Source organism: Silurus aristotelis (genome assembly GCF_946808225.1).
Source record: "Silurus aristotelis genome assembly, chromosome: 24".
In the NCBI taxonomy this organism is placed as follows: Eukaryota; Metazoa; Chordata; class Actinopteri; order Siluriformes; family Siluridae; genus Silurus; species Silurus aristotelis.
The window spans coordinates 17778605-17806066 of NC_139597.1; the positions used below are offsets into that span (position 1 = coordinate 17778605).

Sequence of the window (27462 nt, forward strand, 5' to 3'; positions counted from 1 at the left end):
TTTCAATACCAATCACATTTTTCACGATCGCAAAATGTTTACATGGCGTCTGTTGCTGATTCAGGGACTTGTTATTTTGCACAATATTCTGTCCAAATCCTTTGGTTACTGTTAAATCTATTTTTGATTGCTGCTACTGCTGAATTGCACAAATTCTGTTTACATTTTTCTGTTTACACTGCACCTTATTCTGTTACGACAGGTTTTACTGGCGGAGCTATTTCTATTTTTAATTTTATATTTTGTGTATTGTGTATTGTCCTGCACTGTCTGTTGTCTTTTGCACTGTTTGCACCAGCTGCACACATGCACTTTATGTGGCGAGGATCTTAGTTCTCGGCCCTGTGTTCTTCTGTTCTGTACTGTTTGTTTTATGTTGTTCTATGTAGCACCTGGGTTCAGGAGGAACGTTGTTTCATTTCACTGTGTACTGCATCAGCTATATATGGTTGAAATGACAATAAAAGCTTCTTGACTTGACTTGATAAAGCTAGACTGTATAAGTGTTTCTGTCTAAAAGAGGCATTCTGTAATCTGGACAAAAATGTTAAATCTCTTCCTAAACCAGTGTGAATTTGTGTTTGGGTTTTTTCCCTCTTTTTTTTCTTTTTAGTAATAAGTATTCAGATCCCTTACACTTCAGTATAAGATTCATATGCGCCATCTATTTCCATATTTAGTCTCCTTATGCTGTTATAATACCCTCCACACTTCTAAGATGTTCCATTAGATGTTGCTCATCCAGACACAAGAGTGTTAGTAAAGTGAGGTAAAGTAAAAATCCATCCTAAAGGTGTTTACTAGGGTTTAGCGCTTTAGAGAGATTGTAAGGTATTGTCATGCCGAAACAGGTTTGTGTCTTGTAGTTCAAGTGAATGGAAAATTTCATTCACTACATTTAAAGACATTTTATACAATTGTGTGCCTTGAAAATTTGTGGCTTGAAAGGTCAGGTGTCCTAATGTCAGAACTCAGAACCCGTCTCTGAGTAGAACCCAGAACTCTGAGCAGACACATCATGGGTGGATTCAGTTGATTGTCTCTCCAACACACTCATAACACCAGACCCTACTCTACCCTATTTATTAGTATCCTTCATTCATTCATTTTCTCCCGCTTATCCGTAATTCGGGTCGCGGGGGCAGCAGTCTAAGCAGGCCCCCGCCTTCGACTGCTGCCCAATCCTCACAGCACCGTCCCTTACGGTCCCTCCTGCAGGTGGTGAGCCCACGGGAAGGCGGCCCCACGTCACTCCGACGTCACGGACCTTGATATTTCCCTCGTAAGGGACCCCCGGAGCATAGAGGGTTAAGGGCCTTGCTCAAGGGCCCAAGAGTGGCAGCTTGGCAATACCGGGGCTTTATTAGTATCCGATTATTCTTATTTTAATTATACTTGGCGATTACATGAGTTTGATTAACATATAGTCTAAATAATTTTAATCAAGCTACTTCTATTGTATCTAATAGGTTCTATACTGATTATTAGGTCAATTTGTTGGATTAATATTAGTTTGATTAAAACACACGCTAGATAAGGTTGAATATTTTTCTCGACACTAATATGTTTTTTCAATATAATGTTGGGTAATAATATTTATACATAAGATATACTGTTATGCATTTATAAATGGATGTAAAGACTGAGTAATTACAAGCAAATTCCTGATTGTTGTGGCTGGGACCTGAACCACTAAACTCCCACCTTTCCAAGCAAAGTCATATGTAGTAGGACCACTCTTTCTATTTTTAACACTCACACAATGCCAGAGATTTTGTAGCATCAGAGTCAGGTGTATGTGTAATTAACTAATTATACCAAGCAGGTACCAGTTATACCAAGCAGTCCTGATCTCAGCATGAAGTCTGTCTCGGATTAAAGAAGACGCAAAAAGATTTGCGGTATCCTACATCCAAGATCTGTGGTTTGTTCTCTAAAATGTTTGGAGCTGCAGGAGTTCCTTCAAGTACTGTACCTAGAAGTGCAAATGTATCTAAGAGAAATTATGTGAAGATCCACCACAGTTGCCAGGAGAAACCAATTTGCTATCGCTTTAATTGTAGATAAATTGTCGATAAAAATTTAACTCGAAATCTGTGATGCATTTATTTTTTTTTTTTTATAATATGCAAACTTACACTTATAAACAGGAAACACGTCCAGGTGTTAATTCGCACATTTCATTTCATCCATTTGAAAGAAAGTGAAACGAAAATTCTTTCTTCCTTTTATTTTTAATTTCGAAATCCTCGAAAAAGCTGCGATCGCTGTATAAATACAAAATGCTTGGAATAGAAAATTCCAAAAAAGACGTCATTGGCTGGCTTCCTGTTGGCTCTCCTTATCCCATACCGGTGTCTGGATATGCTCTGGAACTTTCTCTATAGCAGTCTGAAAGCAGAAATGCACATATTTTATTAGCATTAATATATACAGTGAGGAAAATAAGTATTTGGACACCTGCTATTTTGCAAGTTCTCCCACTTAGAAATCATGGAGGGGTCTGAAATTGTCATCGTAGGTGCATGTCCACTGTGAGAGACATAATCTAAAAAAAAAAAAAAAAATACAGAAATCACAATGTATGATTTTTAAACTATTTATTTGTATGATACAGCTGCAAATAAGTATTTGAACACCTGTCTATCAGCTAGAATTCTGACCCTCAAAGACCTGTTAGTCTGCCTTTAAAATGTCCACCTCCACTACATTTATTATCCTAAATTAGATGCACCTGTTTGAGGTCGTTAGCTGCATAAAGACACCTGTCCACCCCATACAATCAGTAAGACTCCAACTACTAACATGGCCAAGACCAAAGAGCTGTCCAAAGACACTAGAGACAAAATTGTACACCTCCACAAGGCTGGAAAGGGCTACAGGGAAATTGCCAAGCAGCTTGGTGAAAAAAGATCCACTGTTGGAGCAATCATTAGAAAATGGAAGAAGCTAAACATGACTGTCAATCGCCCTCGGACTGGGGCTCCATGCAAGATCTCACCTCGTGGGGTCTCAATGATCCTAAGGAAGTTGAGAAATCAGCCCAGAACTACACGGGAGGAGCTGGTCAATGACCTGAAAAGAGCTGGGACCACCGTTTCCAAGGTTACTGTTGGTAATACACTAAGACGTCATGGTTTGAAATCATGCATTGCACGGAAGGTTCCCCTGCTTAAACCAGCACATGTCCAGGCACGTCTTAAGTTTGCCAATGACCATTTGGATGATCCAGAGGAGTCATGGGAGAAAGTCATGTGGTCAGATGAGACCAAAATAGAACTTTTCGGTCATAATTCCACTAAACGTGTTTGGAGGAAGAAGAATGATGAGTACCATCCCAAGAACACCATCCCTACTGTGAAGCATGGGGGTGGTAGCATCATGCTTTGGGGGTGTTTTTCTGCACATGGGACAGGGCGACTGTACTGTATTAAGAAGAGGATGACCGGGGCCATGGATTTTGGGGAACAACCTCCTTCCCTCAGTTAGAGCATTGAAGATGGGTCGAGGCTGGGTCTTCCAACATGACAATGACCCGAAGCACACAGCCAGGATAACCAAGGAGTGGCTCTGTAAGAAGCATATCAAGGTTCTGGCATGGCCTAGCCAGTCTCCAGACCTAAACCCAATAGAGAATCTTTGGAGGGAGCTCAAACTCCCTGTTTCTCAGCGACAGGCCAGAAACCTGACTGATCTAGAGAAGATCTGTGTGGAGGAGTGGGCCAAAATCCCTCCTGCAGTGTGTGCAAACCTGGTGAAAAACTACAGGAAACGTTTGACCTCTGTAATTGCAAACAAAGGCTCCTGTACCAAATATTAACATTGACTTTCTCAGGTGTTCAAATACTTATTTGCAGCTGTATCATACAAATAAATAGTTTAAAAATCATATATTGTGATTTCTGAATATTTTTTTATTTGGGTTATGTCTCTCACAGTGGACATGCACCTACGATAACAATTTCAGACCCCTATAATAGCAGGGTGTTCAAATACTTATTTTCCTCACTGTAGATCACTGTATGGGCAAAAGTATTGGGACAGTTTGTTATATTAATATAATAGATGTAAATATAATATCATAGGTTTATTATATATGTTGCTGTAAAAGTTCAACACTTCAACATGAACCAGACATTACAACAGCTACTATATAAATTAGTAAAGAAAAATTGCATACTGACATAATTCCTATTAAATTATTTATTTGCGCCCCCTAGTGGTAATGCAAACTAAATGGTATTTAAATGATTGTAAATGTATTTATTTTTATTTTTTTTATTTGTCCTAAGTAAAAGTCAAGACCTGATCTATGTAATACAGCTCTTGATTGTACGAAATCTAAAGTTCAAATGCGCGCAATCGTTTCACGGATTCGTGCCGTTTAAACATTTGCTTTTCAGCATATTACCTTAGTGACCTCCATGGCCACGCCCTCAGGCAGGTTGCGCTGAATGTACTCCAGGTACGCGTCTGCGGTTGATCCGGTTATCCGGGCGATCTGGGAAAAAAATCATCGGGAGGCAACAGTCTCGTATATACACAAATCCATACTGTACTTCTAGAGTGCTCGAACATTATAAAAGGGTCACCTCGATGGATCTGTAGTGTGTCCTCATTTCATACTGGACTCTGTGTTTCTTGAAGATGTGCACCGACTTCAGGAGCGTGAGCCTCTCGACGGCATTCGGCGGTTCGAACCTGCGGCAGAAACGCGTCCGTGAGAAAGCGGGTTGGTCTCCTGCGGGGACGCGTGTGGGAACGCTGCGCTACTCACACTTTAGTCAGGGTTAAGCCGAGCTCCTTGGCAGCCAGAGTCACAAAAAACTCGTAGCTGTCCAGGACCGCTTTATCGTGGCCTTTAACCAGCACCACCAGCTTCTGAAACAGCAGGTCTGGCTCGTCCGTGACCGTGACCTATAGCACACGCGGAGCAAATGAGGCGACAGCGAGACGGATCCGGGCGGCGGTTTATACCGTAATGTATTGGGGACTTACGGGAGGAGAGTGTAACGAGGAAACGTTTGCCGTGCTCACGAAGGCTGCGGGAGTCACGTTAATGCGGGTCCTGCAAAAACAAGTCAACAGATCACACGTTGGAAATCTGTACCCCGGAACACTATTACTGGTTCTGTAGGTCCAGCTGCTGAAACGGAAAAGATATAAACAGATCCAAAAGATTTTTTTTTTTACATTAGATGATAAATTAGTTTAACTCATGCAACCTTAAACCATTTGGACTCTTTTCAGGAACCCATGAATAGAAGACTAGATAATGATCCAGGAACCCATTCGTGGTCCAGGAACCTGTGTGAAGGCCAAGAACCCATTCTGGGTCCAGGTAGCTGCGTAAATCATAGTCAGAGATCTAATAGAAGTCCAGGAACCCATGTGAAGGCCCAGAACCTGTATAAAGTATAGTTAGAGATCTACTCTGAGTCCAGGAATCTGTGTGAGAAAAAATAACCCAATTGGGGGGGTCCAAGCACCTATGTGAAGACCCATTTGTGGTCCTTAAACCCATGTGAAGCATAGTCAGAGATCTATTCGGAGTCGAGGAACCCACATTAGGGCCAGGAACCCATTCAAAGTCTAGGAAACCAATGTGAAGACCAAGAACCCATTTGTGGTCCAGGAACCCATGTTAAGCATAGTCAGAGATCTATTTAGAGTCAAGGAACCCATTCAGGGGCCAGGAACCCAGTCGAGGTCTAGGAACATGGGTCGGATCCAGGAACCAATGTGAAGACCAAGAACCAATTCGTGTTCCAGGAACCCATGTGAAGCACAGTCTGAGATCTATTCAGAGTCAAGGAACCCACATTATGGCCAGGAACCCATCCAGGGTTCAGGACCCCACACAAGGTCCAATAACCAATGTGAATGTAGGGGGTGGGGGGACAGACCTGAGCACTGTAGGAGACTGATCCGTGCTGCACACACACCTCTGGACTGCAGCCTGACACTGACAGACAGACAGACAGACAGACAGACAGAGACAGACAGACAGACAGACAGAGACAGACACACACACACACACACACACACAGACAGACAGACAGACAGACAGACAGACAGACACACACACACACACACACACACACACACACACACACACACACACACACACACACACACACACACACACACACAATATTAATCAGAATCAGATAAGTCTGATAGCAATATTAACACAACCTTACAACTTGCTGTCTCAGTCCTACAGTACGCATGCGTGTACCTTCAGCGAGAGCCGAGAGACTGTTTTTGACGCGAGACCTGCTTTAGAAAGCATCCGCACGGGCGCCGCCATGTTCGTCCTCCAATGAAGTGAAAGGAGCAGCGAAGAAACGCGACTCGGAGCCATCAGTCTCATCCGCGCCCCCTGGCGGCTGGGAAGAGAACATCACACACACACACACACACACACACACACACAATTTTTTTTGCTGAATCTGCTACGATACGATACCGAGTTTCAAGTTTATTGCGAATTGGAATTCTTTCTCAGAGTCAGTTTTAGTTACACAATATGTACTCGAAATCAAATTGAAATGGTAAAAAAAAAAAAAAAAAAGTCTATAATGTACATTGTGTAAATAAGTAATACTTATTCGCGTATCTAAACTGAGGTATTTCCTTTTGCGGAGACTTTTAACTTCACTTCAGTTCGAAGTCAAACATTTTATTTTTTACTCTACGTTTTGTGAAATCGTTTTTCTTTTTTATTTATGAGCATATAAACACTGGTCAAATCAGTTTTTTGATATGAGTAATATCATTCTACTAATGATATCATTCTGCATGTCTTCCCTCACCACATCCATAAACCTCCTCCATGGTCTTCCTCTTTTCCTCCTTCCTGGTGGCTCCATCCTCAGCATTCTCCTACTGATATACCCCATGTCCCTCCTCTGCACATGTCCAAACCATCTCAATCTCACCTCCCTCACCTTGTCTCCAAAACGTCCTACATGCGCTGTCCCTCTAATAACCTCTTTTCTAATCCTGTCCATCGTCGTCACTCCCAACGAGAACCTTAACATCTTCAGCTCTGCTACCTCCAGCTCCACTTTCTGTCTTTTACTCAATGCCACTGACTCTAAACCATACAACATCTCAGGTCTCACCACAGTCCTATAAACTTTCCCTTTCACTCTCACAGATACTCTTCTATCACAAATCACTCCTGCTATCACTCTTCTCCACCCACTCCAGTATCTGCAGTATCTGAGTGAACTTCTGTACCAGTATGATCCTCCACGCCTACATAGCTCAAAAGGTGCTGGCTATCTGTTGGTTCCTCAAATAATGAAGACTACAGCAGGGGGCAGATGTTTCTCTTATAAACCCCACAGTTATGGAACAGCCTTCCAACCAGTGTTCGGGACTCAGACACAGTCTCAGTGTTCAAGTCGAGGTTGAAAACTTATTTATTTAGTCAAGCCTTTTATCAGTAGATTTTTTTTTCTTAGGTAAAGGCTCAGATCTGGAGGGAGCATGGATATAGAGTGTTTGGTGAACTGGTATATTTGTATGCTGTCGTCCCCTCACATTCACACGTTCACTCAGGTTTGTTGACGGTGGTGTGGTGGGTCGTCTCTTATCCCAGAGATCCCTCATGTCTGTGTTACCTTCTGGTTCTCCCTTTTAGTTATGCTGCCATAGCGAGTCTTGCCAGAGTCCAAACTGCACAGTGAGATTAACTTTCATACACCAATAGGGACACTTAATAATCCATATCCTTCTCTTCCCGTCTCTCTCTCTCTCTCTCTCTCTCTCTCTCTCTCTCTCTCTCTCTCTCTCTCTCTCTCTCTCTCTCGGTCGAGTTAAACATGCTCCTGAGGCTCCAGTGACCACTGTTCCTGCCCCTCTCCCCTCCATGGATCGTCACACTTCTGTGCAGCTTGGGACGGTCTCTCATCAACACCTTGGGTGGTTCCATGTAATTCCGAAGTAGAACGGGTGCTTTGAGGATGGATTGGACTGTAGTTGGTGTCGGCGGTCTGCTGCACTGACTCGGGAGTGCAGTTTGCTTCTGATCATCATCACTGTACCCCGCAACATTGTATATCTGCTTCAAATGGACATCTGGTGCAACCCAGATGAGGATGGGTTCCCTCTTAAATCTGGTTCCTCTCAATGTATCTTCCTTATGCCGTCTCTGGGAGTTTTTCCTTGCCACAGTTGCTCATCAGGGACAAACATACTTACAAAGAACATATTTACGTTTAATCACCACATTATCTGTGTAAAGCTGCTTTGAGACAATGTTCATTGTTAAAAGCGCTATACAAATAAAAATTAATTGAATTGAATTGAACTCCACCCTGCCTGCACTCTTTTCTTCACTTCTCTAACACACTCCCCATCACTTTTCAAAACGATACAATACCATAATTTCTAATATATAAATAAAATGTCATTAAATAATTACAAAAATTATTACATACAAATTGAGTCTGCATCCGATTATTAAAGTCAGCTTTGTGTGTGTGTGTGTGTGTGTGTGTGTGTGTGTGTGTGTGTGTGTGTGTGTGTGTGTGTGTTCACTTCACAACATTATAAAAATATTCCACACCAGACCTTTGATGCTCGTCGAGTCTCACATTTCTCGACATGAACACTCCACACACAAAAGCTACACTACAACATTTTATCTGATGTTCTAAAGACGGAAGTTCGACCGAAATGGCTGCTGCGTGCTCTTTACGGAGAAGCCCAGACGGCGGGAATCTTAGACACTTTGCAAAAAAATCTTCCAATCCTGCAGGTTCTGGGACGCATTCTGGGACGCATTTTTGTGTGCAATGAGAACCAGATGTCCAGGTTTGAGCTTTATCCTCACCACATTCCATACAAAAGAGCAGAAATGTTCTCTAAGACATTAATCATTACCATTTATCATTAACCTTTAGCAAATGATCCACACGGTATTGGTGGTGTCAAGGTCAAGGTGTTTGAATATATCAACGTCATCATCGTTTAATTCTAGAAACATCACTATTGTCTGGAAATTGTTCAACAAATTCAGATTTAGAATTTGGTCTTGATAATTATCATTATAATACTTGTTAGGAAGTTAGCTTGGTAAACTGTATGTCTGCCTCTAGTGGTGAAGCGTGGAAATACAACTGAGTAGGAATCCTTTCTTACAATACTTGTGTGATATCTGCTAATATGGGATCTGGGATGGAAACTGATGATTAAAAAATGTTTGATGTTTGCTTTTTTATTAGGGCTGTCAATCGTTACAAATGTTTAATCGCGATTAATCGCACGATTGTCATGAGTTAACTCGTAATTAGTTGCCACTCCATCAGACATTTTTTATCTGTTGTAAATGTGCCTGAAATGAATACAGGTGCATCTCAATCAATTAAAATATCGTGGAAAAGTTCATTTGTTTCAGTAATTCAACTCAAATTGTGAAACTCGTGTATTAAATAAATTCAATGCACCCAGACTGAAGGAGTTGAAGTCTTTTTGAATTGTATTGATTTTGACTCACATTTACCAAAAACCCACCAATTCTCAAAAAATTTGAATATGGTGTCATGAAAATCAGCTGATCAATTTAAAACACCTGCAAATGTTTCCTGAGCCTTCAAAATGTTCTCTCGGTTTGGTTCACTGGCCTACACAATCGTGGGAAAGACTGCTGATCTGACGGTTGTCCAGAAGACAATCATTGACACCCTTCACGAGGGGGTTAAGCCACAAACATTCATCACTTAAGAAGCTGCTGTTCACAGAGTGCTGTATCTTAGCATGTTAACGAAAAGATGAGTGGAAGGAAAAAGTGTGGAAGAAAAAGATGCACAACGTACATTTGGGTGACCTTTACAAGGAATGGACTGAGGTTGGGGTCAAGGCATCAAGACACAGCCACCACACATAAACCTCTTGTTAAGCCACTCCTGAACCACAGGCAACATCAGAGGCGTCTTACTGGGCTAAAGAGAAGAAGAACTGAACTGTTGCCCAGTGATCCAAAGTCCTTTTTTCAGATGAGAGCAAGTTTTGTATTTCATTTGGAAACCCAGGTCCTAGAGTCTGGAGGAAGGGTGGAGAAGCTCAACGCTACAGTTGCTTAAAGTCCAGTGTTAAGTTTCCAGTCTGTGATGATTTGGGGTTCAATGTCATCTGCTGGTGTTGGTCCACTGTGTTTTTTGAAAACCATCACCCGTTTACCAAGAAATTTCAGAGCACTTCATGCTTCCTTTTGCTGACCAGCTTTTTAAAGATGCAGATTTCATTTTCCAGCAGGATTTGGCATCTGTCAACACTGCCAAATGCACCAAACGTTGGTTAAATGACCATGGTGTTGGTGTGCTTGACTGGCCAGCCATTTGATCCTTGGCGCATCAGTACAACAAATGCTTACTGACTAAAAATGATTTTCAACCTTCAGTTATGTCATCTTCAACTGTGTCAACCTTATCTTAGTAACCAAGTTTGTCTGTTCCTCACTAGTACAATTCCCTGACTAGGTTCCTCACCCAGTTCCTCACCTAGTTTTAAGTTCCTCACCCAGTTATAAGTTCCTCAGACAGTTCCACAGCCAGTTTGAAGTTCCTCACCCAGTTGTAAGTTCCTCAGACAGTTCCTCAACCGATTTTAAGATTCTTACCTAGTTTCTTAAACAATTTTAAGTTCTTCACCCAGTTATAAGTTCCTCAGACAGTTCCTCAGCCAGTTGTAAGTTCCTCACTCATATGAAATTAATTAATAACACCTGCTTGGTATAAGTGGTTAATTATGCACCTGACTCTCTAATCCTAACAAAAAAAAAGTAAGAACTAGAAACCAAAGAGGTGGTCACACCAAATATTCATTTGATTTGGATTTATTTTCTGTTCATTTACTGATTTTGATATATATATATATTCAGTTCCACCAAACAACACTACAGCTGATGGCAAATATTACAACTTCTCTTCATTTACATTATTATTCATTCAAAACCTTTCCTTTGCATCTTGAAATAATGTAACTAATGAAAGTCTTCTGTGCACTTTTCACAGTGCACTGACCCCGGTTTGCCTGAAACATTTATTTATTCATTTATTTATTTATTTATTTATTTAGAAATGAAACCTCACATTCTTTTAGCACAAAGTGATGCCAACTTTTATAACTTCCGTATTCTACTGAATAGCAAAGGATAACAGATCACAAGATCAGTAAGCCGATCATGATGATGAACCATTACAACTCGGATGGATTTTTTTTATACAGTTCATTATGTATCATGTGGTCAGTTTGGGAAAAAAAAGAGAAAGAAACAAAAGTAGTGATACTTAGACAAATTGTACCATATCATACTCTGATCTTTAACACTGCATCTTGAACAAAATTCAGTACCAGACAAAAAAAAAAAAAAAAGAAGCACAAAGTTGAACATATAAAAGTATTTTTATATATGTGTACAGTTATGTATAAACGTATTCATGTGTACAGTCACTAATATTTTCTGCTGGAAAGCCAATAAAATAGAACAGCTACAGCAGATATTATATATTTGTCTCTTAAGAGAATATAATATATCAGATTTATACATAGTGCCTGTCAAAAGTGTGGAAACACCTGGTCTTTTATAGTGCATGTTCCCTGTGTTTCTATGCAACTAACTAAGATCCAAATTTTACATTTTTGTCTCGAACAGAAGAACTTGTATAAGACAGAGAACAGGAGTTAAGATGTTTGCAGACTGCCTCACCCCCACAGTCAAACACGGAGGTGGAAGGATTAAAGTTTGGGGGTGTTTTGATAAAAGGAATGATGGAGACTTATTTCAGAAAGTGAAAGAACCCAACCTGGCAACCGTTCCATACTTCAACATAGACCATGCAACTCCGTCTGGACTGCGGCTTATTGGACCTCAGTGACCAGAAGCGTACGTCTGAGCTCTGTAAGCGCTATAAAGAGAGCAAACAGTCATCTGGAGTGTTCTCTATCATGGAACGGCCTGCCCAGTCACTGCACCTAAATCCTATTAAACTGCTCTGGGATGAACTGAATCGCTGAATCAGGCAAGTTTTAAAGAAACATGACAAAGTATTTCAGCTCAGTGTTTGGAGAAACGAACTGCGTTGAGGGTGTAAAGCTGTTATTCATTCTAGTGGAGGAATATTTCAGTGAAAAGGTCTTCATAGCTTTACATCGCATAGTTCGTTGCATAAAAAAAAAAGGAACATGCGTGTGTTTTCTCAAAACCCATAAAAGACTTAAGACCCACAGTCTGCCTTGTTTAAACAAAATTGCATCAAACTTTATTTTTCTGTTCAGCCGAGACATTCATTCCATCTCTTTATCTCTTTCCATATTTGGTAAATAAAAAACAAAACAAAAAGGATCCAAAATTGGTCAAATATTTCAGACCAGTTCACCAGAGGCCTCTTGTTCTACACATCGCTAACAAACGAGCACATTTCCCACGAAAACAACAACTTCGCAAATTCCGATCGAAAAGTAGATAAAGGAACGACGCAGACCGAAGCATGGGTAATTTTGCAATTCTGTAGTCTTTGATCTTAAATACGGTAGCTTTCTTTTTTTATTTTTTTTTTTAGACGTACAAATAAATAAATAAATAACGCTCTATATTCTTTCTTTATATAATCTTCTTCGTTATATCATTTAATTACGAATCATGACGGAAAATTGAGAATATTTTATACAATAGAAGTACAATATTAAGCGAAATCTTGAGCCGCTAAAAAGATGGAGATTTTACGTTCTAGTTTTGCGGAGAGAATCATTTTGTTGCCAGGGAAAACGAATTTCTCCTGTTGTCTGAATTCGTAATATTTATAAATGCTTTAAATAATCTGTATTTTTTATTTATTTATTTTTTTTTAAACATTATATTTTGGAAGCAGACTGAAAACATAATGACCAATAAACTATAGTATTACTGACCAGCCCTATTTAGAGTATGATATCTTTTTCAAATACAGTGGTGTGAAATAGTGTTTGCCCCCTTCCTGATTTCTTATTTTTGTGCATGTTTGTCACACTTTAATGTTTCAGATCATCAAACTAATTTAAATATTAGTAAAAGAGAACACAAGTGAACACAACATTCAGTTTTTAAATGAAGGTTTTCATTATTAAGGGGAGAACAAAATCCAAAACGACATGGCCCTGTGTGAAAAAGTGTTTGCCCCCCAAACCTAATAACTGCTTGGGTCACCCTGAGCAGCAACAACTGCAAACAAGTGTTTGCGATAACTTGCGATGAGTCTGTTACAGGGCGGTGGAGGAATTCTGCTCCACTCATCTATGCAGAATTGTTGTAATTCAGCCACATTAGAGGGTTTTCGAGCAGGAACCGCCTTTTTAAGGTCATGCCACAGCATCTCAATAGGATTCAGGTCAGGACTAGGCCACTCCAAAGTCTTAATTTTGTTTTCTTCAGCCAGTTAGAGGTGGACTTGCTGGTGTGTTTTAAATCATTGTCCTGCTGCAGAACCCAAGTTCGCTTCAGCTTGAGGTCACAAACAGATGGCCGGACATTCTCCTTTGGGATGTTATAGTGAACAGCAGATTTCACGGATCCATTTATCACAGCAAGTCTTACAGGTCCTGAAGCAGCAAAACAGCCCCAGACCATCATATAACCACCACCATATTTTACTGTTAGTATGATTTTCTTTTTCATAAATGCGGTGTTACTTTTACGCCAGACATAATGGGAAAGTTCAACTTTTGTCTAGTCAGTCCACAGAGCATTTTCCCAAAAGTCTTGGGGATCATCTGTGGATTTGGGGGCAAAACTGAGACAAGCTTTTATGTTCTTTTGCTCAGCAGCGGTTTTCGTTTTGGAACTCTGCCATGCAGATCATTTTTGCCCAGTCTCTTTCTTATGGTCGAGTCATGAACACTGACCTTAACTGAGGCAAGTGAGGCCTGCAGTTCTTTGGATGTTGTTGTGGGGTCTTTTGTGACCTCTTGGATGAGTCGTCGCTGTGCTCTTGGGGTAATTTTGGTCGGGCGGCCACTGTTCCATGTTTTTGCAATTTGTGAATAATGTCTCTCACTGTGGTTCGCTGGAGTCCCAAAGCTTAAGAAAGGGCGTTATAACCTTTTCCAGACTGTTAGATCTCAATTACTTTCTTTCTCGTTTGTTTCTGAATTTCTTTGGAACTCGGCATGATGTCTTGTAATCAGGCCTGGGTGTGACTGGAGAAATTGAACTCAGGTGTGATAAACCACAGTTTTAACAGGGGGTCAAACACTTTTTCACACAGGGCCATGTAGTTTTGGATTTTGTTTTCCCTCAACAATAAAAACCTTTATTTAACAACTGCATGTTGTGTTTACTTGTGTTAGATCCTTTACTAATATTTAGTTAACGGTCCACATCTACTTTCATTTTCAATTCCAAAATTCCCTCGTCCACACCGAAACGTCTGAAAACGAAAATGCGAAAAACAAATTCGCAAACCTCTGTTTTACGTCGAAAACTCAAAAAAGCTACCAGGGTAAAAACGGTGGATACACTATATATTCCTATATATTTTCAAATAAATGGACAATTTGTGCAATTTGACTGTTTACTGATAGTGAAAGCAGTGCAGCAGCGCTTTAGTCCTGCGGTCAATCTGGATCGCTCAATAATCTGGATTCAATTTCAATCTCGGGTACGTTTTTACGCTAATACAGCCATCGTTCGTCAAAAAAACAAACAAACAAAAAAAAAACTCTATGTAGCCAAGCCAAGCTGGTAAGTTTTGTTTAGAAACTTTTGTTCAGTGCAATAAAAAGCTTTAGTTTTGTTTTTCGGTGCTAATGGTGAGGCAGTTTTGTTTAAGATTTTTGCGCTAACAAACTACGACAAACGTCTCACTGCCACCCCAAAGCACCAGTGTCCACTCACTAACACATCTCAAACACGGGAATGGCTTAATGTTTTGAAATTAGTCTTGAATCTCTGAATCCTTTCTGATTAGCATGTTCACCTGGTATTTCCAGCATATAAAGATATAAAAAGACATATTAGGTCAAGGATATACACGTTTCAACTGCTCTAAAAATTTTGAGGCATATAGTGAATGGAAGATGAGATTTCTTGAATTAACCTGCAGATAAATGATTTGTTACTGGAAACATATATATGGGGAAAGATGTCTCCTAGAGGTTATACAGATTTCTCTTCAGATCCTCCTCAGATTTCTCTTCAGATTCTCCTCAGATTTCTCCTCAGATTCTCCTCAGATTTCTCCTCAGATTTCTCCTCAGATTCTCCTTAGATTTCTCCTCAGATCCTCCTCAGATTTCTCCTTAGATCCTCCTCAGATTTCTCCTCAGGCCATTTTGTGCGGTTGGAGTTCGTACTTCGTCCTGTCGTCGTCGTGCGAGACGCCCGTGATGGACAACCGCGAGTTGATTTTATGCCATAGGAGCACGGCAACGATCACGGCAGCCAGCTGTCAGATATAGGAGAGATATAAACCAGTTAGCATGTGTGCGATTATTTACATTTATTACATTGTTCTTTGTTGGGGTTTTTACCCCCTCGGTGCTCTCACCATAATAGTAGCCAAGGTAAAGACGATTCCAAACAGGATCCTCAAGACGTTCTTTACGTGCTTTATTAAGAACTGGCTACAATGCTGAGGAAGACCAGACAACTTGTAAATTTCTCTTTTATTTATTATTTAACAAACCTGCAAAGGCAGATTTAATCTCTTACCGCCTTGTAAACGTAGCGCATCGGACTCTGATCGGTCACCGCTTCAGCGCCAGGGTTTTTTTTCAACTGCAAGAAAGCAGCGACATACAATATGAGGACAAACGTTTGTGGACACCTGAGCATTTTCTGAACATCTCTTTCCACATTTAGTCCCCATTTCCTGTTATAGAAAGCTGGGAAGACATCTAGATTTTGTGGAGATTTGCTCTCACTCAGCTACATGAGTGTGAGGAACTGATGTAGGTGAGGTGAGGCGGCCTTCTAATTCATCTCAGAGGTGTTCAATAGCTTTGGAGCTACTAAGGCCAGAGCTCTATAGAAGGGCACTCAAGATCCATAATCCTCATTAAGTTGGCTTTGTGCAAAGAAAAAAAATTAATGCAACCACATCCTGTAATGGCGTCCTATACAATTGAGTGCCTTTGAGGTAGTCCGACTTTGAGGTAGCAGTTTGAGGAAGAACCACGTATGTCACGTCCCAATATTTTTTGTCTAAACAGTGAAGGTTCATCCACTGTAAACACAATCAGAATGTTTTCTTGACAATAATAATAATCAAGCACTTCATGAGTTCTTTGAAGAGCGATAGTCTTTAATAGTCGATGGGAACATTCTACTTATAAAGACGCCATTTCAAATCTGTAGTGTATAAATTTTTATTTAAAATAAAGTAGCTATACTTAGACAACATAATTTAATAATAATCATAATTATAATATTAGGGGTGACGCCGGCTAGTGGAAAATTCGAAGAATGATTCGAATACCAATCTAACAGTCGAATCTTCGCGAAGGTTTTATGAAACGAGGATCATACCATTTTGGTTATATGGGGGTGCTCAATGTCTGATTTCACAAAAAAAAAATCGGTAATGGTGTAAATAAAAATATGAAAAGAAAGAAGACAATTTTTTAAATATTGTAATAATAATAATAATTCAATAATACGTTCATAAATATTTTTAACGTGTAAAAATAAAGAATCTTGTCGGTAGGGATTTTAAAACAGATATTCTGTTCTAACTGAATCCTGTAAATGAATTTTTGCTTGTTTTTCGGCTGTGTTCGATGTCACGCAGTACACAGTGTTTATAAATTTTTTTCTATATCTTTGTGTAATATAATAAGTAAAATATGTAGCTTTAATCCAATGAGTCAATTAAATGATATGATTTATGTTACAGTTTTGCTGCTAAAATAACTGAATATTTTTTATTAATCCATTTTTTGTATTAAATGAATTCAATCTTTTGTATGTATTTTATAGAATACAGTTGTCTATGATAAATGTATAAATATATATAAATATAGCTTTAAGATTCTATTAATTAGCAGACCAAGGACACTATGACCAAGAAATACATCGAACAAATAAATCGGCCCTAAATTCCACCTATAAATGTACAGAAATTGACAGTCTATATCAAACGCCATTTCAGGTTCATGGTAATGTTAATACGTGAAATCGTACCTCACTGCTTCTATAGTTTTGTACGTTGCCGCTGACTTTCATGCATCTGGCATCTTTATCTGGGTAGTCTGGAGAACAGTCGCATGAAGAAGGTATATGATTTCTCCAGTCAGTGTAATAGAGCAGACCACAGCATTCGGCCTGTTGGCAACAACGGTAAGGATTGAATACGTGTTTGTTAAACAGATTTAATCTAGGAAAATTGATTCTGTTTGATCGTATGCTATCATAAGATCGGCTCGGGTGAAAATACCGAGAGACGGCGAAACACTCGTTTATTTAACCAATCATGTGGCAGAATGTGTGCAAATAATAGAATCATGTAGAAAAAGGTCAGGAGCTTCAGGTGATCAATCGACTCAACCATTAGAATGTGGAAAAACCTGGTAGGGATCAACCCTGGACAGATTGGTGGGGGGAATAAAAACTATATTAAATAAATAAAACGAATTAATTGAATTATATAATAAATAAATATCCGGTCCCTATGGGTTAATTAAAATGTAAAAAAAAATTGAAAAAAATTATAAATAAAATTAAAATATAAACTATTTTTTAAAAGAGATTTTTAAAATTTAAGAATTATATGATATACTTTATATTTATATATATATATATATATATATATATATATATATATATATATATATATATATATATATATATATATATTTTTTTTTTTATAATTTTTAATCATATTATTTATTTATTTAAAAAAAAAAAAAATTTAAATTTTATTTTAAATCGATAAAAAATCTACCGGTTTTGTGGGTGGTAGGAAGTTGTTGAGTTGTTGAGAAAATGTGAGGAGAACTTCCAGATGGTTCTGAGCTGACAGGTACCTCAAATAATCACTCTTTATAACCGTGGTGAGCAGAAAAGCATCCCAGAACACGTAAGGCATCAAGATTTGAGGTGGATGAGCAACATAAGGAGATCAAGGAGATCACTTCAGGTTCCAATCCTGTCAACCGAGAACTTCGGAAGACTGGAAAATCATAAATCAGTCATAAATTCTGTTGCAATATGCAGAATTTGGAGTCAACAAAATATGGAGTCATGGAGTCTTTTTCTGTTGCAGACCTTCTGCCCAGAGGTTTGATGTGTTGCGTTTATGCTCACCAAGTGTTACTTGGTTTATGCTCACCAAAGTTACTGAGGACTTCCTGATGCTCTTGGTTTTTGTTTTTTATCACCATTGCTTATAATTTTTAGAAATGACACAGTCTCCAGGAATACACAGCTCTACCTTTGCCATGTTAATCTATAATCAATGTGACTCTTAGGACACTTTTCGCATAATACAATATATATTTTAACTGATTTTAACATTACCTCCTGTTGTAGTTTGTTAAGCTCCCGATGGAAAACCTCGTCTGTATTATAAAGCGAGGTCATGTTTCCAAAACTTTCTTCAATTCTCTTCTCCTCCTGATTAAACAGCAGCGATAAAACATGGTCAAGAAAGAAAACACTGGAAGACACCACGGCTCTCGTCGTAATGCCGTTAATGTGAAAGGTTTGTACCATACCTGCGGCTGTGCTAATATAGCTACGATCGTCAGCGCCAGGAGAGCGACGAATTCGATAATCATGAAAATACTGTACTGTGGAGAAAAAAAAAAGAGGGGGGGGTTAATTATCCCATGATTTGACACATTCAGCATTGTGTTAAGCATTTTGGGAGATTTGCTTGAAACTCGTTGCTAATTATAAGATAACAAAAGTGTGTTAATCATTTCTGAAACAATGCCAAGGCTTATAAAGTCTCTATAAAGTTCTCACCTCTTTTCACCTTCAGTTTTTCTCCCTTTCCTTCTCTCTCTCTCTCTCTCTCTCTCTCTCTCTCTCTCTCTCTCTCTCTCTCTCTCTCTCTCTCTCTCTCTCTCTCTCTCTTTTTTTCTCTTTGTTGAGTTAAACATGCTCCTGTGGTAGCAGTGACTAGCGATCTTGGACGCGCAAGAGCAAAGCATCTGAAAATCTCCGCAGGTTATATATTTTAGGGATCTGAGTTTTGAAAATATAACATTTTTGTTCTATTTCTCATTAAAGGGACGAAATAAAAAAAAAAAAAAAAGATTTGTTCGTTTCAATGAACGAGATTCAAAGAACCGATTCACTAAATTGATCCGATTTTCCCATCATTAATCTACAGCCTAAAGATCCATGAAGTTACTGAACAACTCAAGAACTTTAAGGACAGATTTGTACTGTAATTCATCAGTCTTCAGGGTTTCCCATGGTCCTAAAATGTTTAAATAAAAGTCTTATTAAAATTTTCCGCCTTAAAAAGTCTCAAATTTGCTGTTCTGGGCCTTGAACTATTTTAAATAGGTCTTAATTTTCAGATGTTCACGTAACGGCGCCTCTAGCATCTAATATAAAAAAAATACAATTTGTTGTTTTCTGACTACAAATAAGACCAACATGCAACAGCCAATCAGCTTTTTGTTATTCAAACAAATCTCTCTCAGATTGTACCGCAGACGTAAAACGGATTTTATTTTTCAGATATGGGGAAGTGGCAATTTAACAAGACTTGGCTTGAAACAAAAATTTTATTTAGGGCTTGTTTGCTAACAACTAATAACTTCATCTCTCTTTATCTCTTGTTAAAGCACTAAACATTAAAACTGTATTCAATTGAATTGACTTGTTGCATATACAAGGTGCTAAACTGTGTTGCATGAATAAGTGTATATAATTATACCTTGGAGAACTTTGTGTGTAATAGTTTTAAACACATACAACATTAATAATGAGCATTGTGTAGCTTTATTATGCATTATAATGAATGAACGTTCCTCATACCATCTTAGGAAGCTTTTACTCGTTGTTGTCAGATATTGTTCATATCTTTTAATAGGTTTCTATAATTGCTAGTTTTTTGGCAAATTCTTCGTTCAGACTAAGGGACTCATCAAAATTGAACCCGTCCTTATCCTCCACCTCAACACAGAACGTCCATTCATTAGAATGAATTAGCATTGTTCAGTAGCATGAGAGCTAAAAACTAGGCTAAATCTGCACCCTTCTATTTGAAGCTACACAGCATTAATTATTAACAGTGAACTTTTTTAATGTCATTATAATCTTGGTTTTGTAACGATCCTTTCATATACATCCATTCATGTCGCAAGACAATATGGCATCTTGTTTATGTAGCGCACTTGAGTGCTAGCGATGGGTTTCAGGCAAATCTCCCAAAAGCACATCAGGTGTAATTCCATCTACTGGTTTATATTATTGAGCTAATATGTTACAGCTCACTCAGGGAGTTGTGCTATGGATGTGGAAAAAGGTTTTATTTTGACAGCAGATTTTGTAGCATTCTTTAATTAGCAAGTCCCCGGGGTCATTTTTTTCAAGGTCAAAATAGTTTATGAGGTCATTTTTTTATACAGGTTTTTTTTATTTTTTATAATTGTTTATACAGGGTTTCTCCAAGGCTTTTTAAAACCTTTTTAATACCTTTTAGAATAAAATGAAGTATCGCTAAACTTGCACTTCCCCATAGCTGAAAATTTTTTTTGATAACAAACAAAACATTCTACATAGACATCAAAACATTTAGACCTGTTTAAAATTGTTTAAAACCTAGAACAGTGGTTATCAGAAGGTCAGAGATCCCCAATAATGTAGAGTCGAAAAAATACGGATCGAGTGCAAATATTTCTACAAAAATATCTGAGAAATATCTGACTGATTTGTTTATATAGTCTCAGGAAGTCTAAAACCTGGGTACTCGTTAATGTGGAAATTAACTTCTGATGTATTCTTCATTTCAGAGAAAGTAACCTGGAGAATTTAACAATTCCTTGTCAAATGTTCATATTGCTTGACTCGTCTTCAGAAAGGAAGGAATATCAACATCTAACCCATTTTTTTTTTAAGTTTTTGAATAACTATTAACAACTAAAACAAAAACTTTGCTAATCTAATACATCATAAATAAGTATTGGCACCATTTCATGTACTTTTGAGCAATGCATTCGACCACACATATACTGTGTGCAAAAAAGGACAGAAAAAAACCTTGGCTTACCAAAAGCAGAGCCAAGATATGCTCATGGTATGCTCCATACACTCCCAGGATGGAGATCAGGATGGTAGCCAATCCAAACCCAATGCTGAAGAGCACACTCTGAGTCCCATCCTGAAATAAAGGTGTGTTTTTTTGGTTTGTTTTCCATGTTTTCCATGTTATCAAGAAAGTTTTTAGAGGTTTTAAGGGTATAAAAAGGCAAAACACTGATTTCTATCATTGGCACAAAATATATAATTTAAAGAGTGCAGTTAAGGTATTCTTGGTCTTACTTGCCAGTAATAACCACTAATCAGTGGTTTGATCTTAAAAGTGCTTGCCACGATCCCGACCAGAAGCAAAACCAGCCCGAGGAACTGAGGAATGGAAAAGGTAATGGTTTTAAAAACAATCCCAACCATCACATAAAAAAATAATCAAAACTTTACCGTACGTTGACTTTCTTACCCCGAGCAGAAGGTTCAGGACGATGCATAGTCTCCTCATGAAAGCACTTCCTTTAGCCATTGTGTCAGAGAAGAAAAAAAGGGGCGCTCGGGTTCCTGCTTCTCTTATAATAAATAAGCAGAGGTCCCACGAGTGTCTTTAATGCGGTCTTTGGCAGAGGCTGCGTTGTTTCAGTGTTGTTTAAAGATACCTCATCGTAATGTTTTGGTTATGCCGGTGGAAAATGACCAAATTTGGAATCCACTGAGCTTCCAGTCGACTGTCAAGCAAAGCCCTGGGACATTCTTGCTCTCTACGAGAAATATGTGCTTCAATTGGACTCGCTTTGCTACCATGAACTCTGTTACATAACAGAATCATAGGAGGTGGAGCTGAAATTTTGGCTTCTTCTTTTTTTTTTTTTTTTTTTTTTTTTTTTGGGTGTGCTTCCTTACATTATCAAAAAATCCTAAAAGCATGGGAGTGCATAAACAAACGTTTAGTTCCAGCGGTCATAAACACAGGCACGCACACACACACACACACACACACACACACACACACACACACACACACACACACACACACACACACACACACACACTGAGTTAATGAAGGTTATGTCTACATCTAAATATAACCCTAACTGTAACCTAAGTGACCTGAACAGAAGCTTTTGTTTAGAGAAAAAAGGCTGTTTTTTTAGGGGGACCAGCCAAATGTCCCCACAACGTCGAAACCAAATGCAGGGACATTTAGCCTTTCGCACACCCACTTCCACACACACACACACACACACACACACGCACGCACACACACACACACACACACACACACACCTCAAACCCAAACACAGCCCCTCGATGCCCTAACAATCTCTCTCTCTCTCTCTCTCTCTCTCTCTCTCTCTCTCTCTCTCTCTTTCTTTTTCCTTGTGTTATTGCTGTTTGCCATAATTTCCATGGAAAAAAAATATCCTACCTCATTCCAGGCAAAACATTCTTGCGTATGATGTATGTTTTTCTTTTAAATAGCACATTTTATGAAAAATATCCAACTTTTCTATTTCAATTCTTGAGTAGTAAAAAAAAAGAAGTAAACAAAAACCCATTATATAAATTTTGTCGTAAACATTTTCTGTAGATTTTTAAAGAAGGACTTTTTAAACACCCCAGACACCATTAAGGAAGAAGAATTCCTTATCAGATTTCTGGGACGCGTCCCGGGAGCTGTCAGTAGACCGTCCGGCATTTCGATGTTTGTCTGAAAGCGTGTGGAGATTTAAAGTGTTTAATTTAGGACTTGACATAATTAATATTACGTATTGGCTGGAGAGGTTTTGTGCCGAGCAGCAACGCCAGAACGATTCTCTGGAACTAACATGGGCTGCAGGGACATGACATTTATATTGCTGAGGTAAGATTTCATGAATGAGGCTGTATTTTCTGCGATGACTCCGCTTTAAATCATTAGTGACAATACATGGGACTGGAAATACATCCTACCTGAATCAATCCACCTCTTAATACTATCATTACGACACCATGGCTATAGAAACCATCAATATCAGAGAGAAACAGAGCTGCATTACAGACAGCAAAAACCTTAATGACCGTTTTGGACTGTTTGGTTCCTCACCATGTCCAGCTTTTCTGGAGAAGTCCATATTGTAAATGTCCTTGTAAGTGTATCTCTAATCAACCAAATCGAGTTTTTCTCCTCGTATAGCCGTTATAAAAAAAAAAAACTGCTATTAAATCCACACAAATAGATTAGAGCTTGTGCAGTTTGCTACAGATGGCGTTTACGAGCTCTAAATAGTGACGCTCTCTGACTGTCCAAAAATGCAGATGTTATCGTATGCCTGCTAGATGGCTCCAGGGTCACCAGGGTCCAGGGTCACCATAAAAAAAAACAACTGCTATTAAATCCACACAAATAGATTAGAGCTTGTGCAGTTTGCTACAGATGGCGTTTACGAGCTCTGACTAGTGACGCTCTCTGACTGTCCAAAAATGCAGATGTTATCGTATGCCTGCTAGATGGCTCCAGGGTCACCAACTCGAAATCTGATTGGTTAAAGCAACAGTTTCAAGTTAATGGATTTTACACATTGTTGATTCTGAAGGTCTCATGGCAGATTTGGACCCTGGCAACTCGTGATGTGACGGCTGAAATCTTGGATTAAAAACCTAAGCATACACCACAGGATGCAGTACATGCGAGAGAAATGCTATGAAATAAAGAGTATAGACTATTGGGAATAATTTAATACATATTAATGGAAACAAATTTGAGCTGTAGGCAAGCAGAGATGGCCTTGATGGCCTGCCACATTTTTTTTTACCATCGAATGCAGTACAAAGGCAAGGCCAAGAAGCCTAAAAAGCACATTGGCGATCAATAGGGTGGCACTAAAATGGCATAATATGCGACTTTATATCCAATTGTGAATACAATTTCTTAGCTTAACATCTTAAAATAATTTTTTTTTTCAGCATTATTTTAACTGTATACAGGTCGATTTACATCTGTACCATGTCCCTGCAAGGGAACAAATATAATGTTGTGTGTTTGGACTTTTGTCAATTTTTACAATGAAATATCAGTGTAAAACCTCAAAACCATGAGACCAGCAACAATAAAAGTGGGACAAGTGACCAAAATATTGATATAATATAACAATAAAAAGCATTGGTTTCAAGTATCGTCTTGATACTATGCTTCTCAGGAGGACTTCTAAAAGCTAGAGTTGGTCTAATAATAGCACTGTTACATGTCTACAGTAACAATTTCATCATCCGTTTTGTTTATCTACCACACTTGGCGAGAATCAGTGAGCCACAAAATTAGCTTTTGAAATGGATTATTATATAACAACAAGCTAGATGTTTTACTTTCACCTAGCTTCAGGGTGTTCAGTTTTTTTTTTTTAACACTTATCTCCACACATTTGATTACCACACATTTCTTTTTGGCAATCAAGTGGTTCATCTACTTGGTTCACATTAGGGTTGCAAAATTAGAGCAATTTTCATAACTGAAAAATATCCATGTGGATTAACAGCGATTAATGGGAATAAACTGGAAATTGCAGGTTAGCCAGTGACAGGGAACTTGGATGTAGTTGGAAAAAAACATCTGGGTTAAAACAACGAGATTTAACGCAATGTTTAAATTTCTTTCATGTCAAAGAATTTTTTCGCCTAAATTAACTAAATATTACATACATTTATTTAAATACGTCCTTGTGCTGTGTATTAGCGATTGTGCAACAAAATGATGCTAACGATTGAATGAAAGCCAAAAAATTAAAATTGTTCAATGTAAAATTGTTAAATTGTTCAATGTTAAAATCTGTAATATCGAAGTATTGATGTAGCACTTACAAAATGCTGAGTAAGGAGCGTCCCAAACCAGACACCAATTCTGTCAGGAGGAATGGGCATATCTTCCATCAATATTGTGAAGAAATGTTGGAAAATCGGACAAAACTCTGGTAAAGATAGAGAAACTTCTAAAACCCAGAGCATGGGTACTAAAGCCCGACTTCTGAGACTTCAGCAAAAGTGAGCCATGTAGGGTAGTTGTATCGCAAAGAAATTTCTTGGATTGGAAGCTGTACTGTGAGATGCCCTAGATCTAGTTCTCGGATGTAGCCGGACATCGCTTAATTAGTGTTTCAGCTGCGACGTGCCGGTATTTGGGCATTCTTCTTTTATCAAGTATCAACATTTGTGCATTCGAATTTCCTAAACAGCCACCAGCCATATAAAAATTACACAAAATGGTGGAGATCGTTATCAAAATCTAAATATACCAGCAAAAAAATATGCATGAAATAGTTTCTCATTCGATTGCATCCAAAAACAAGCGTTTTTAAAGGATGATAATTATAACTGAATCAAAATGATTTATATTTAACTTTATATTTTCTTTTGAGGACATAAAGCAGTACTGTTACTATCGAGTTGTTGATATATTGAATATTATTGCCTCAGAAATCTTTGATAAAATACAATGGATTTCCATAGGCACAAACAAACTTCATCACCAGTGAACATTCAGGGAAAGGACATTGTGAGAGTGGACTCTTACAAATACCTGGGTGTTCACCTAAACAACAAACTGTACTGGACAGACAACACTGAGGCAATTTACAAGAAATTGCAGAGCAGACTCTTTCTGCTGAGGAGACTAAGGTCTTTTGGAGTGCAAGGAGAGCTACTGAAGACCTTTTTTGACTCTGTGGTGACCTCAGCCATATTCCATTGAGTGGTCTGCTGGGGCAGCAGCAGCTCTACTGCAGACAGGAAGAGACTGGACAAACTGATCAGGAAGGCCAGCTCAGTCCTGGGGATTTCCCTGGACACTGTACAGGAGGTGGGAGAAAGGAGAATGGTAGCAAAACAATCATCATTGCTGGAGAATGTCTTCCCCCCCCTGTATGTAACCGTTACATCGTTGAGCAGCTCCTTCAGTGACAGACTGTTACACCCTAAGTGTCTGAAAGAGCGTTATAGAAGGTCTCTTCTCCTTGCTGCTATTAGACTTTACAATCAAAGCTTCTCCCAGTAAACCATCAACCATAATACAACACTGTTATTACTTTTTAACTGTGCAATAACATTACCTGTGTGCAATATTACATGCAACATGTGAAATATTACCTGCAATATGTGCAATAATTACCTGCAATACGTGCAATACCACCTGTGTGAAATACTACCTGCAATGCGTACTTTTTTCTTCCCTTATTGTATTTATACATTGTACTGTGTATATACTGTATATTATAGTATGTGTATATTCTTTTATATATTTGCATTTATTATTATTATTTTATTTTTTCTTTCCTCTGTTGCTGTAACAAAGAAATTTCCCCACTGTGGAACGAATAAAGGTATATCTTATCTTATCTTATCTTATCTTATCTTATCTTATCTTATCTTATCTTATCTTATCTTATCTTAACTTATCTTATCTTATCTTATCTTATCTTATCTTAACACAATGTCACACTAAGACCTGGTTTTGGTTTGGTCACCTTACGGTTCTACTCTTTTCTGACCCTTTTGAAGGACAAGCCAAAGAACACAAATTTGGATCAAACCCTAGGTTTTATATTGATAGAAACTTTCACTTCAGCGTACCCTGGTTTACAGACTTTTTGTAGAGTTTTGTAATTGCACCAGCACACGTTTGCAGTCTAGTTCCTCATCAGGACCATCCAGAACACTGTTGAAATGCTAGGACATCTTTTGAGTGAGCAGTGATTGACCATCTGACTTTCATGACCCATTGATTTTGCTCACCTAGATGTTGGACAGACCACTCAGTGCCCTCGTTCAATTCCACAGAGTTATTGCCACACCTAGTGGTGTAAATTGGAACTACAATAAGCAGCCAAAGATTTTGAGTTTGGGGGACAAAATGAGTGCCTTATTGCACAGGGTTTTACAGGTTTCCAAGGTGTTGCACAGTTTTTTATGCCAAAATTGCTATCAACATCTTGGTTTTTGACAGTTAATCATTTCTGCACAGTGAATATGACCTATGATATTAAATAAATGATGTACAATCTATAGAATATAGTGCCTTCTATAGAATATAATGTCTATAGTTGCAGGTGTACCACCCTGACCCTAACCTTCAGATCATATTCTTTACAACATGGGTCTTTAACCGGTTGTCCGCGACCCCTAGGGGTTCCACGGCGGTACTGCAGGGGATCCGCTTATTAATGTTAAATCACAAAATACATTTTGGGTGAAAACATAAAAGTTAAAAAATTGTATTTAAAAAAATATTATAATCATTA

At 38.5% G+C, this 27462-nt stretch overlaps 2 protein-coding genes and 1 long non-coding RNA gene across 3 annotated transcripts; 1 reads left to right on the plus strand and 2 right to left on the minus strand.

The window, feature by feature from the left end:
* The first annotated feature begins 2016 nt into the window (after window positions 1-2016).
* On the plus strand, window positions 2017-4674 carry LOC310719234. Its single transcript, XR_014531401.1, has 2 exons — window positions 2017-2435; window positions 4015-4674. It is a non-coding gene; the product is annotated as an uncharacterized lncRNA (long non-coding RNA).
* mrps10 (mitochondrial ribosomal protein S10) lies at window positions 2216-6394 on the minus strand. Its single transcript, XM_083528659.1, has 7 exons — window positions 6242-6394; window positions 5907-5965; window positions 4999-5068; window positions 4778-4917; window positions 4593-4701; window positions 4412-4501; window positions 2216-2391 (listed from the first exon to the last, which is right to left on the minus strand). The coding sequence occupies exons 1-7, from the start codon at window positions 6374-6376 to the stop codon at window positions 2314-2316; spliced, it is 681 nt and encodes a 226-aa protein (XP_083384785.1). The 5' UTR covers window positions 6377-6394; the 3' UTR covers window positions 2216-2313.
* Window positions 6395-11399: 5005 nt separating this feature from the next.
* On the minus strand, window positions 11400-22013 carry LOC310719179 (uncharacterized protein). The gene is made up of 9 exons (XM_083528639.1): window positions 21663-22013; window positions 21488-21571; window positions 21216-21326; window positions 18703-18777; window positions 18506-18601; window positions 17171-17311; window positions 15701-15766; window positions 15537-15620; window positions 11400-15434 (listed from the first exon to the last, which is right to left on the minus strand). The coding sequence occupies exons 1-9, from the start codon at window positions 21720-21722 to the stop codon at window positions 15312-15314; spliced, it is 840 nt and encodes a 279-aa protein (XP_083384765.1). The 5' UTR covers window positions 21723-22013; the 3' UTR covers window positions 11400-15311.
* Between the last annotated feature and the right edge of the window lie 5449 nt (window positions 22014-27462).

Bases quoted from the DNA above. Each gene is read 5' to 3' on its own strand.
- mrps10 (XM_083528659.1), bottom strand. From the start codon at position 6,376: ATGAGACTGATGGCTCCGAGTCGCGTTTCTTCGCTGCTCCTTTCACTT. The intron at 5,966-6,241 runs GTACACGCATGC...TCTGTCTGTCAG, and splicing joins TCTCTCGGCTCTCGCTGAAG to TGTCAGGCTGCAGTCCAGAG. The intron at 5,069-5,906 runs GTCTGTCCCCCC...TTGTTTTTGCAG, and splicing joins CAGTCTCCTACAGTGCTCAG to GACCCGCATTAACGTGACTC.
- LOC310719179 (XM_083528639.1), bottom strand. From the start codon at position 21,722: ATGGCTAAAGGAAGTGCTTTCATGAGGAGACTATGCATCGTCCTGAAC. The intron at 15,621-15,700 runs GTAAGAGATTAA...GGTCTTCCTCAG, and splicing joins TGCGCTACGTTTACAAGGCG to CATTGTAGCCAGTTCTTAAT. The intron at 15,435-15,536 runs GTGAGAGCACCG...TATATCTGACAG, and splicing joins TTACCTTGGCTACTATTATG to CTGGCTGCCGTGATCGTTGC.